The following is a 13,401-nucleotide window of genomic DNA, read 5'->3' as shown; positions in this document are numbered from 1 at the left end:
TTTCCCCATCACCTTGCTTGTGTGGCCTGTGCCATTCCTTCAAAGACACTGATTTCCTCGTGGTTTGGTCCTCTTGCCCCTTTGTGCCCCGTGCCTGTCGTGGTTCTTCCCTCTCAAGGTCTCTCTTACCCAGTCTCGAAGATGAGAGACATGCAAGTACATGTGATGTCAGGGGCTTTATAGTCTCCAAAACTGGTTCAACTGTCTTGCATGGCTCCTGTATCTGCTTTCAGCCATCTGGGAGGATGGGCTCAGAGGAGGACAGGGCTCCAGAGAGCAGCCTTCGCCAGGAAGGCAGCTGCGTTCGCAAGGGAGCAGGCTGTGCAGGAATCGGCACTGCAGCAGCTCTGGGCCTTTTGGGATTTGAGCCAATATCAACTGTTGATTGGCAGTTCTTGGGGGCTTAATTTGTTGAGTCCTGCAGGATAAAAACAACGAGAGAAAATCTCCTCTTTCCCTAATGCGGCAGCCTCCCTCCCTCCCCTCCCGGGCTGACAGATGGCTCCCAGCCTGGAGGTTGCAGCCGTCCCCTCCCCTCCGGTGACACCGTCCTGCCTGTCAGCCGGCAGGATGCAGGACTGTGTGGTCCCCTTGCCCTCATGGGCAGAGCTTTGCTGATTTTGGATATAAAAGATGGTTAGAATTCCATTAACTGCACATAGTTCATTACTTGCTTTATAGACGAACAAGCCCGGAGGCTCTGGCTTCTCTGCTTGCTGCATCTCTGCTGTACCAGTGAGGTTTTTTTTGTGGAATTTACAGCTCCCTTTGCTTCCCTCTCCTGTGCCTTTTTTTCCGGCTGGCTCATGCAGCCGGTCATGAGCATCTGACGCTTGCCCTTAGTCCACAGGAAAGCTCTTTGGTGGTATAATCAGGTAATACCTTTACCCAGGTCACAAGTGTGTCCTCCCTGAGGCTGACATTGAGGGAAGGACATACTACTGACGCTGCTTTGCCCTGATACAGTTATGTCTCAGACTGTTTAAGATGAAGGCAGCAAGATAACACATGCTCATCTAGTAACTTTTCACCCTTTCCTCAGCCTGCACAGTAATATGTCTTGATGGTGGGCAGTAACATTCAACTTGTCATCTAATCATTTTAAAAGCTGAGGGCACTGATGAAAGACAAAGCTCTTTATAAAGGCTCTGGAGCGTCACAAACTGTATGGTTGCAATGAGACGGTCAGTCTTCATCTGTACCCTTTGCAGACCATGATCTTGTTTAAAACCTCTCTCAACCTTGTCATTCTTATTACTTTTAACCCTCAATGTCCAGGATGCAGTCTTGTTTACACTATTTTGGGAACCTTTGTTCTGCCAGCTTTCGGTTTATCCTTTGTAAGAGGCACCTACAAAGACACTGCTCGTAGCTGTAGCTTCTCCCACTTCTGCCACCTGCAGCACTCTGACAGAGGCGAGGGCGTGGGGCAGGGACTGTTCTGTGTGTGTGCCCCCTGGTTCCAAGCTGGAGTGACCCAGCCTTGCTTACCTGCTCCTCATTTCTGGTGTTTCGGAACAGAGACACCTCCAGGTGATGCGGGTTTTACCTTCCCCAGCACCTCTCTTAGCTTCATCTGGATAGGCACTTTTTTCTTAGGGAGCACATTTTTGATTCCAGATTAAAGAGGCAAAAGCCCATCTGAAAAGTCACTTTTAGGCAATGCAGAAAACCAGATAAAACACATATAAAGAGAAATGCAAGATGTACGTGATTCTAAATTGATTCAAAATCTCCTCTCTGCTAATTAATGCGCAGAGTCTGTGCGGAGCGTGCACACAAAAGGCAAGGGCTGTGGCGGGACCCTGCAGTCCTCGCTGTCGCGCTGTGCTGGATTTCAAAGTGGCTCTTCAGGCATCCGGCACACTTTGCGTGACGTGCTGCGTGCACATCTGTTCCACACCGATGCCTAACGCGTAGGACGAATCGGTGGCCGCTTCCAGCACCGCCTGCTTTGTAGTACTTGTCACAGTGGTGCTGCCTCAGCTCCTGTTTTGGGAGATGAGGTCTGATCTGCTTCCTTATGTCCCAGGAGAAGGGACTATGCAGGTGCCACAAGACAAAAGGGAATTATCACTAGCTTTTTTCCTTTGAGACTTAGAGGGGGAATTTAAGGATTTAGGGTGATTTTCTTTCAATAACCTTGAAATCTTCCTGTGGGGAAGACGAGCTCATGGCTTCAATAGATGCTGGTCCCAAGGTAAATCCCTACCTCAGGGCCAGTTCTGTAAGGAGGAGTAAGACAGCACAGACAGTGTTTTCAAAGAATGGAGGTCACATCTTTTTTTCAATTCCACATGGCAAATAGGTATCTGCTTGCTCATTACCAGATTCGGTAACTGACTGCCAGATGTACCAAGTGCTTTAGCCACTGACACAGGCTCCTCTGGGCTGACCTGGATGATCCAGATGGATCTGACGTCCACCTAGACCTGTGCCCTGTCTCTGACAGCAGCCAACCCCAGCTGCTGCAGGAGCAGTAGTCCCAAGCACTAAGGAGGTGCAGCTTAGTCTGCCTCTTAAAGCAAGTATTATCCAGACCTGGAACAGCTAGAGATGTGTTTCAGTCCTGACAAAGTTTGAATATGCTTTCTAAAATCTACGTCACTGTCAAGTATAATAAATCTGAATGCTTTCCTTTTCAGGTAAATATTCAGGCCTTTTGCACCTCTCACAAACATCCTGGCCTCCCCAGCTTCCACTGGCTTTAATTCTGACGCTGTAGTTTGAATGAGGATGACGTTTCCTCTGAACAATTTGAATTTCCTATCTTTCCACTTCAGTGAATATCCCTGTGCTGGTATCCATAGTAACATAGTTTGGTGAACAGTAAACAGCACAACAGTTGGAAAAATATCTGTAACATACAGTTATCCTGCTAAAATGCAAAGTAAATTGTACTTTTCTATTACTTAGTTTTTCAGTTTGGCTTGAGCATTTGAAAGAAGAAAACCAACTTCATAAAGTGTTCAAGTCTATTTCATATGCTTGTATTAACACAGAAAATATACACATCCACTCAGGCTATTTTACATAGTTAATATTAGAGTTTTTAAAATAAAACTCATCTAATAACCAGCAGTGAATGAGTCTAGTTTAGTAATTCTCCCCTCTACTGTCTTTGTTTTAATTTTTGTAGCTGTAAATACTGGATCAGAAGGATTTAGCTGTGTATGTAAAATCATACTTTATTTCATGTTCTTGTTTTTTATAATAAATAACTTCCAGAACGAAGTGTGGGTTTTGATTTACAAAGTTAGCCAGTAACTAATGTATGATAACCTGCACTTACTTACATCTCTTTTTTTTAGGCGTTTTTTAGCTTTGCCTACAAGACAGTGGATTATGAAACCTTTAAGGCAATTAATGATGCTTGCCTTGTTTTTGATGGAAGAGTTGTGATTGATACCGAATTCCGAACTAATGACGTCAGTATCAGGGCTGCAGGTCCTTTGACAAAGTACTCCAGGAGATATTATGTAGATGAATGGACACACAGCAACTTCAATTCAAAAGAGGTTGGCTCTGAGCTTGCTGCATCTATGCTGAATCTCTTTGATCCAACCGCTAAGCCCTTTTCTAAGCCACCAGAAGGCACAGATAGACTCACCCCCATGTACAAAGGGTGTAAAATTAAAGGTACGTCAAAGTGGATTCTGTCATACTTTCATACCCTCTTTGGTGTTTTTGCTGTTATCTTGTAAGGGCAGGTCCATCGTCACCTAAGATGCCATCTAATGGTAGTAAAGTCCTCAAAGCTCCCTATATAGTCAGTGGAGAGATGTAAGTTGCAATAAAAGCTTACGCTGTAGATTTTTGCTAATAGCGGACCAAGTTGTGCTTTCATTTATATTGCAGTAAATCTGGAGTGTTTCCAGTGAAACTCGGTGTCTTTATTCCAAGTTCAAGATCAATAAAGCTATAATCGGAACTTTTCAATGTGTGGCTACTGCACTAATATGTATATGAGTACCAAAAAAAAAAAAGCTTATAACATGAAGTCCACCAAAACAAAATAAGTTCCTTGTTTTCTTTTTAGAGCTGTTTAGTAAACAAACAAAAGATTATGGGTGAAGGAGGGCAAACAAATACTTTTTTTTCTTTGTGTATGATTTAATAAATCTCATACTTTCATTTATGGCAGGAGGTGTTCTTCCTGGAGGCTATAATTACTTGCATATTTCCAAACCAGAAATCCCCATCCGCTTGGACTTAGCACTTGCACTGTGTGATCATGTAAGTTACATTATTTAACTTTTCTTTGTTTTGTCCTCCATTTGGAAAGATGTTCTTATTTAGCATAGCACAGGTGTATGCATAAGTACCACGCATCTTAAAAAGTACCTTGAGTAAGCATGGGTCTAGGTATGTATGTAGAGACCTTCCGGAGATGGAACTTATCGGTAAAATCTGGAACGGAACAAACCACATAAAAATCTCTGTGATTATTTGAAATTTTTTTTTAATATAAATTCACTGTCATGTTGTAAATGTGGAATACATACAGATAAGATTATCTGATTAACTTCTTTACTGCAGTTCTTAATTCCTTTGCCATAAAATCAACCAAAGCCGAAGGAGGTTTTGGTCCTTGAAGGCAGGAAATACTCATCAAGACCTAATGCCCTGAATTCTTCATTACTATTTGTAGCACTTTGGGTTTAAATAGCTCCCTAATGGGGCACTACAGCTCAAATCCTTGACTCTTTTTTTTTCCCAGAGTTGGTACCTCAGCCCTGTGTCTGGCTCCTGAGCCGTTTTTCTCAGCACAAGTTAGGAGGTTATCACGTTGGCTTTTCCTCAGTGCTCTCTTTTTCAGAATGGCTTGCTTTTTGCTTGATTCTCTATATAGAGACAAGTAATTTTCTCAGTCATATGGAACACGTGGCTTCTGAAGTTCCCAGCACATACTTAATACAAAGCACATCAAGGTAGTGGTGGTATTTGCCATCCAATTTGCATAAGAACAGATCTGGTCAGCTAAGCCTGGGTGTGTCATATAAATCAGGTACAGCTGGTGAACAAGTATGAATTATATAACTAACTGAACCTCTTAGAGGCTCGTTTCCATACTTTCTGATATTTGGCTTTCTCAAAAGTTGCATAATTTCTATAAAGAGGACACAGGATAGTATTAGCTGGATTTCACTAAAATATGCTTTCAGCCTTAGCGCTTAACCTCTTTCCTCTCTGGAATAAGGTGCTATAAATGCATACAGATGATAAAACTTCACAGTCTATCAGTAAAATTCAGTTGATTTCTAGACTAGTAGGAAAAGAATATATTCTGGAAGGGATGCTCCATACTTCGCTGCTAGAAAATAACTAGCGCTGCAACCATCAAAGTCATCTTTGAACAGGAAAGAGGGAAACACTTCACACAGTTGGGCTGTACATGCCCATGATACAAACGTGGATACGCTTCTCTTACTGGAGAACCTGACTTGTGAAACAAGAAAAGGACCAGATCCATATATATTAGAGCCAGAGAGGACCCTCCACCTAGGCAAGCTCCTGTTTCATACAGATTATACCTTTTTCCTCAGGAATTTCTGCATCAAGCCATTCTTGTAGTTGATGTAAAGAGTGATGTAAAGCTTTTAAAAGACTGTTTCAGTCCTGATTTTAAAACTTGGACAGCAATGGCCTATAGAAAGAATTTAAAAAAGAATCCATGTTTTTGTGGGGAGGGATCAAAGCATGGCTCACCTTGTTTTCCATGCTTTGCAGATGCAGGATGAGCTGTCCAAAGCAGCATGTACTGGGAAGCAGAAAAGACTATCAGAGGGAGAAAAATTTGTTTTGTCACTCCAAATTGCTAGAACGCTATTAGAATTCTTTTGCTGCAGCTTTGATTACCTGCTCTCTGAAAAGGGAACATCTTTAAAGCCACTCCAGAAACTTCATGTAAATCCTAAAAGAATTTCCTAAGAAATAAGAGAAGCTAGTGAAATGTATTAGCTGAGAGATGTGGAAGTAACAAAGGTTACTGTAGCCTAGCAACAGGTTTTAGAAATATATAAAACTGGAACATGGATATAGCTTTAAAAAATAGCTTCAAGCTATTTGATCATCCCACTGCAATGTGAGGTTTGAAACAAATTTTTACATTTTTGTCTTTTAAGTGATTGATTTAACTAGCTTAAACTAAATGCTACAGTTTGAGCATCGACCTCCAACGTTGTTCTTTTGTTGATAGTAGAGTTGGTGTTAGCAACACTGGGCAGCCCCTGTTCAAATTAGCAAGGGGGAGTCACTGAGAGCAATTCCAAATCATATATATGTGTGTATGTGTTTGTGTGTATATGTATACACATATACATATGCATGCATATGTAATGTAAGTATATGCATTTTTTTTAAGGCAATAGTAATTAATCATTTAAAAGTCTCGAACATAGCCTGCAGGAGACGTCCTAGGAGATAAAGCCCAGCCTCCTGCAGTTGCAGGCAACTGTCTAATATGTAGTGCCATTTAAAAAATTTAGAAGTTTGTTTTAGAACTGAACAGCGTCCTTCTTGGTATTTGTTTCCTTGTTGGAAGGCTCTTCCAGCACATCGCACCTCTGACTACTGAAAAACTTCTTACACAAAGCCAAAATTCTGAACTGGTATGTGATAAATCTTTGAGTTGTAACATTGAAGTTTGCTTGTAACTGATTCATATGGTAGTATCAACCATAGCTTCTATGATATGCCATAAACGTGGACTCTGCAAATACACTGTTTGTATATACATACATAAAAATATACATGTATAGTTATAAATCTGGAGAGAGAGTAAAAGTATACCAGTGTGTTCTTCATTCATCGCAACAGTATCCTATAGTAAATTATGATATGCCCTGCATATGCAATAATATGGACTCTCTATAATAAATTAGCATGAATAGATTTCAATTCAGTTGCCTAAACAGAGGCATCTAGTGTTGTCTGGGTTGCCCCGGGGCATCCCTCTTGACCTCCAGCTGCTGTTCCAGGAGGTCACAGGTCTTCCATGGATCCTGTGTCATAACTGCCAGCCTAGTTCAGATGGCCTAGATACCCTTAGGTGTTTCAAATGGCACTCAGGATTGGGCAACCAAAGCCCACGCTGCACATGCAGTCATATGCTGCACAGTTTTGTGTGCAGTTAATCGAGGTCTAAACCACATGGAAAATCTTTGTGTTGGAACTGTAGCAAAGTGCCTTGTTGTATAAACCATGTTACCAGGAACAGGCATTCTTCATTAAAAAAAGGCTTGCGGATTTTAAGAAATGGTAAACATTAGCTAGGAAACCCTAGCTGATCCTGTACATATGCCAAGTCAGGTGTTCCTTCTATCTCCACAGCTTTCCTTATTTTTTCTGTTCCAGGGGATGGAGATTATAACTGGAGAGGCAAGACATGGGAATTATTTCAGGATGCACATCAACAAATACAGTATGGTAGATAGCATCACCTGCTTTGCAAAGGAACCCTTCCCTGTCTCCAACTACATTTGCTTGTATGGACAGCATGAGCGTCTTCTTAATGATCTTTATTATCGCTGGAATGAAGGGCAAATCACAGATCTTTACAGGTAAGACAAACTCAACATTGTGCATGAAATCTATATTCTGGCAGAATTTTAGTTTTATTTTATTACGGTTTATCTTCTGGCTGTTTTCCCTTAGAACAAAAGATAGATTTTTAAAAAATATTTTCCATTATTTGGCAAAATTATCAGTGGTAATGCAACCCCTGAAGACCTTCCTGGAAAGAGCTGTGTGTCTGAGATTTACTTAGAGAAGCAGCAGTGGCTTACTTGACCATCTTTCCTCTGAAAGCGCATTTCAGTATCTTTAGCTTTTGCTTAGAATATTCGGTAGGCTTAACTCATTAAGCTGAACCTGAACAATCCTTTTTTATGAAGATTCATATTCAGAAGTCACTTTTAAAAGAAGACAGTGTTTTTGTCAGTTTGAATCAATTTTTCAAGCTGAAGATTTCTAGGGAGATTTTAAATCACTCATGATGATAGTCACACTCAACAGCTTGCCTGTTTGTCTGGTGATAAAACAAACTCTAAAGTTTATCCTCTAGACTGCGTTCTCTTTATTTTAACTTAATTTTACAGCTGGAGGCTGTCTCAGGACTCTGCATATTTATTGGAGGTTCCCCATCCAACCTGCAGGACTTCTCCCACCGCAGCACTTTGCAGCAGTGAAATAGGTCTTGCAGATTTTCTGAGGTGCTCCCCTCTGCCCGCTGTGCCCAAGCAAGTGCAGGGCAGTCCTGGGGACTAGGTGTTCCAGGGCAAGGACTGAGGGTCTCTCAAGTGGTGAGAGAGACTAACAGCCTGGCTATTTCTAGCGAAGTTTTATGTGCTGTCTCCTCTGAGAGAATTTTTCATTGCTTTTGGAAATGCAGACTTATTAAAGAAGTTATTACAGAGAGAGGAGTATCTGAAAATATGAGATCTACTATACCTTTAATCTTCTGCTACTTCCGTAGAATTTCGTATCTTAAAAAATTACCTGACCTATAAAACAAGTTTGAGTTTTTTCCTTATGCCTCAGTGAAAACAAGTGCTTTGGAGGTCAAGCTTGTTTAAAAACAAAAAACAAAAACAAACCAACCAAACAAAAAAACCCCAACAAAACAAAAACCAGCCTTGAGTTTCATTCATGGGGTAGAATTCTTTGAGCATGTAATTGAAACAGGAGGTAAAGAAAAACATCTTGTTTTGATTTTCATTTTAAAACATCCCTCACAAATCCCTAAATTGTCACAGATAGAGAAGTGAAATGACGCATTACATAAGCTGGTTTAGAGCTTAGAAAGCCAAGCACAGGAACAAATGGTAAATTTTTATCGTGATACAAAGCTGATAGTGATACCTTAGAAGTTTCCAGGTCTGATTTTGTTATATTTATAACTGATTTGAAGAAAGGCATAAATGGTAGGAAACTTTCAGATTGAACAATGTTATTTAGCTAACATTTTTAAAAGTTTGCTGTAAACAATGTGCTGTGGTCCAAAAGAAACTTTGCATGATAATAGCAATCTACTGGTTCAAAAAAAACTGTAGGAATGAAGCACCTACTATCTTGAGACAGGGACTTAAGAGCCTCTGAATTCCTGTACCTCTTTCTCTAGCTTTTGCACTTCTGCTCGTTCAGTGTCAAAAAGCTTCCCCAGAATATGGATAAGGCATTGTACACTGCTAAGGACAGAGAACTGAGAACGTCTGCTGAGACTGGGGAGGGGGGATCCAGCCAAAGCCCTTCAGTTAATGACAAAAGATTGGTTTGTATGCTGTGTTTTGAGAATAGTGGTATCAGCTGCCGTCTCAAAGGGTGAAGTCCCCTGAAGAGGTCTCGGGGCTTCACCGGGACTGGATGTGCAGCTCTCACCATTCTTCTGCTGGGTTTTGCAGTCCTCTTCCTGCACTCTCTCCTCATTGTAAATTAGAGAGTCTAGCTCCTCATTTTTTCCTTCTCATCTTGTACTGAAAGACAGGATGAACCCAAACTTCAACTGTGAGGTTTAGAAGTTTCTTGGACAAAAATGCTTCTTTACAAATTTTGCTTCAGGAGACCTTTGTATGCCTCTGCTGAGAGGAGTGTGAAACTTGTGAATTATTGCAGCTACAGAGATTGATCTTGATTTATAGAAAATGTCGGGTTTGTTTTACGAGAGAGGAATGGCACACAGCAAATGCAAAGTTCATATAAACAGTATATTGTCAGTAGGTGTTAAGTAGAAACTGAAGGAGGATGACACAGTTGTATGAGATATGGGCTAAGACGAGCGAGAATTTTCTCTCCTTGTCGCAGCTGATGCTGATCAGCTAATACATTTTGAGCACTAGAAAAACCTCAGTATTCAGGTTGTGGCAAGGTGCATTAGTCTTTTTCATGGTGTTACAATATGCAAACACAGCTGTGACCTAATCTTTTCTATGAACCACAAATGTTGCCTTTGTTGTTTGCCCAGATGTGGTTACAGTGTCAGTTGTTATATGTACTAACAAGTTTCACACCAGTATCAATGTCTGGAAGGATAAATGATCTTGCTTTGGGATTTCTGCCTGTAACACAGGTAGCAGTGTTTTCCTGGCCCTGACAAAACCAGCATTTGTTCCCTTTCTCTCTGTTGCTGCCTGTTGGGCGTGTAGCCCAGCCTGAGGACCTTAGTGCAGCTGCACTTACCTGCACTCTTGATAGCTATGCACACAGATTTTGAAGAGATGAGACATTAACTTTCTGAACAGACAGCTTATTTCTTCATGAGATAAATTAAGAACGTATTAGCCTCCCTTGCTATCACAGGATCCCTGCACAGTGCACAAGCTGATCGGGGGATTACACGTAGGATCAAGTTCTAAACATCCACAGAGATTTTAAAGATCTCAGGAGTGATGAAGATCCCAGTGACGATCTGTTAATAGGATGAGTCAGGCTGGTCAACACAGTAAGAGGAAGAAGTGCAACTTTATCTGATGGCAGCATATATACTCACTGGGGGAGTCATCAGCTCCTGCAAGACTGCTTGTATTTTAACTAGTCTTTGCTTACCAGGATCTGAAGTTGTGCAAGGTCAGGGTCCTCTTGCACCCATGAACTTGCAGGCACCATGATCTGCGTATCCGGGTGGTCTGGCCAGGATCACTACTGTGCCACGCAGAGGCACACCACTCAGCAGGTCCTCATCACACCTGTTGAGCTCTTCTTAATTAGTGATGATGAACTAATTTTGGACTTGTCTTTTACAGCCTTTAGATGTGCATGTTGTTTGGGATCTTTTGCCTCATTATTTCATCTCACCTCTCATTAGCCTGTGGCAAAATTCCTGAATTACAGTTGCCAGGTTTTTCTTATCTGGTTACTTTATTGCCTCCAGTCCTATTTTTCATCTTCTTTATACTTATCTTTAGAGAGGCTTGTTCCTTCTCTTCTTGCTGTTTGGTCATTTGAATGAAATCACATATGTTGCTCTGTGGCAATTAACATATGCTGTTCTTTAATCCTTGCTTGCTTGTTTTTTCTGGTGCTTTCACACACGCATGCACACGCATACGTTTCCATTCATATCAGTCTTGCTGGTTTTGTTACTATGCTATGAGAAGGATAGATTCTCTAGCTAGTTTAACAGGTGGGAGACGGAAGAGCAACTTGCTGCAGTAAAGGAAAGCCCTTTGCGGTCAGCCAAGGCAGAGTGAAAGGACTAGTGAGAAAAGGAAGAGACAGTGAGAGGAGGAAGCAAACTGCGTGCAATCTTCATGTAACAGAAAGCAAACTGGCACAGGAGAGTGCTTCTTGCAGGAGGAGGCAGAGCAATGGAAAAAGGCTGGCAATATAATGTATCATATCATATATACAACACGCATAAATCCACATAATACAATGTTATATCCAATATACATATATATGTACAATATAGAACAATATACAGTGTTAAAACCTAGCCGTGAGAAGGCTATCTATTAGAAAACCATTAAAATGAAAAATGTTTTAGCATCTCTTGTGAGATGAAGATTGTCTTGAGGCTCTTACGTACGTAAAATGTGCTGTCTGGTTGTTTTGGCAAGGAATGTGAAAATGCATTTGTTGATTTCTCTGTGTGTGATAAAAGAAGAAAAACTGTTTTGGGTGGTGTTCACGTGGTCTATAATGATCTCACGTGATCGTGTGAATGCAAACCTGACGTTAGGACTGAATTTCTCTCTTTCAGTTTGAAAAAATCTTTTTAAACTAGTACACATTAAACTTACATCCACTTGCAGTATCTTCTAGCAAGATGTGAAGTGCACTTAGTGAAAAGAAAATGCAGACTGTGAGAATGTTGTAGTTTGTTAGTTAAGCTTCTAAACTTACTGATTTGGAACATTTGTTCCCCTCCTCCCTTCTTTATGCCTCTATTTTGGGGAGGGCCTTCCTATAAGGCAAGAAAGCACAATGTTTTAATCTTTTTGGTCTGCATTTAGATTTCCCAGCATGGCATCTAGTTCCAGGAATGGACACAGTGGAACAGCTGTCACCTGGGAGCTAATTTATTTCTGTGTAGCATGCAAATTATCTTTTAAATAATTAGAGACTGCACCTAGCAATGAATTTCCTCACTGATTTGCGTTCGGTGTAAGGGCTGAAAGTTAACCCCATGATACCGGATTTCCTGACTATAATGCGCCAGTGCCATTTTCAAATTAGCATTAACAACAAGCCCTCAAGATTCAGCTAACTTGAAGAAGTAACCCCTTCCGGTTGCGCACATGAAACTGTGGCTAATGGTAATAATGAGATAAATAACATTTCCTTTTGCTGAGAGAAAAGTTCCATTGATTTCAGTACAAGTTCAACATGATTAAAAGCGGCAGGACTTGACCCACAACCAAATGAAAGATTGAAATAACTTCTCTCCCTTCCCCCTGCAGTAAATGGGCTTTGCAGAGGAAGCTACAAAGGATGGTGGGTATGCATCGCCCTACCCCTGGTGCAGGCCAGCGGGGCTCACCAGTGGCTGCTGTCCCTGCTGACTCCCACGCCAGGGAAGGAAGCTTCTCAGCCCCTAGATTTGCAACACTTTTAAGTTCATAAATTTATCAACCTAGCAGGCAGTAACTGAAGAAGCCAGCATAAAATCATCTGACTACATTGCCACAGTCACTTGGCTACAAAATGTACTAGCGCACTTGAGAGTCTAAGCTTTTAGTGAGTTAGATACTCCTCCTCAGTATTACAGATTTTTGCAGCTCACTGAAAGCCTCAAATGCTTCTGAATTAATTTTTTTTTCAGGGAAATAATGCTTTTGGGTCTCATAGTTAAACCAGACAACACTGTTATCTGATGGAACTAAAGAATTTTAAAGTTTCTTTTCCTTTCTTGTTTAGCAGACAGGTACTATGGACATTTTTAAAGGAGGACTTGTTGCAACTCTACAACTGCACAGTTGAAATTCATGCTACTCAGAATGCCTAGCCGCCTTAGCTGTGATACAGATATTAATGAGATAACAATAGATATTCGTCTTTTTAAAAAATAATTGCCTATAGTTAAGCTTCTGCAGCCATATTTGGGCCTGATTCTCACAGGTGTTAGGTATTCCAGCTTAATTCAGAGTAGTGTCTGAGTGGTCTCAGTTCATTACTTAGCTAAACATGAATTTAAAAGCCAATGTTTTTTGTTTCTACCTATGCAAACAACAGCTGAGGGAATAGGTTGTTAAGCCAGAAGATGACCACATCCAGTCAGACAGCTGTCTCTTCTGACTGCACCACAGTGGGACGCGCTTCATCCCTCTGTTTCATAGGATGCTAAGGTCTGCTGGGCAAATTCTCAGGGCCTTGCACAGACAATATTTACTGACCAAGAAAAGTCTCATCCTGACTTGACATTGTGCTACAAGAAAAAGGCACCATTGCCATCAGCGATGGTCA

The 13,401-nt window shown here is 41.1% G+C and overlaps 1 protein-coding gene across 1 annotated transcript in view; it reads left to right on the top strand.

Annotated features, from left to right (window-relative positions):
• The window catches only part of CFAP61 (cilia and flagella associated protein 61), a gene marked incomplete at its 5' end in the record, with an annotated part of 105,162 nt that overhangs the window by 78,288 nt on the left and 13,473 nt on the right, over positions 1 to 13,401 (top strand). Inside the window, 3 exons of the mRNA XM_081998644.1 lie at positions 3,312 to 3,639; positions 4,145 to 4,236; positions 7,357 to 7,562. Of these exons, the coding sequence (XP_081854770.1) occupies positions 3,312 to 3,639; positions 4,145 to 4,236; positions 7,357 to 7,562 (626 nt within the window). The remainder of the gene's footprint in view (positions 1 to 3,311; positions 3,640 to 4,144; positions 4,237 to 7,356; positions 7,563 to 13,401) is intronic.

The sequence above is a fragment of the Phaethon aethereus genome (assembly GCF_964289735.1).
Source record: "Phaethon aethereus genome assembly, chromosome: 3".
Classification (NCBI taxonomy): domain Eukaryota; kingdom Metazoa; phylum Chordata; class Aves; order Phaethontiformes; family Phaethontidae; genus Phaethon; species Phaethon aethereus.
The sequence above is the reverse complement of the archived record's forward strand: the minus strand, read 5'-3'. Positions and strand labels throughout refer to the sequence as shown.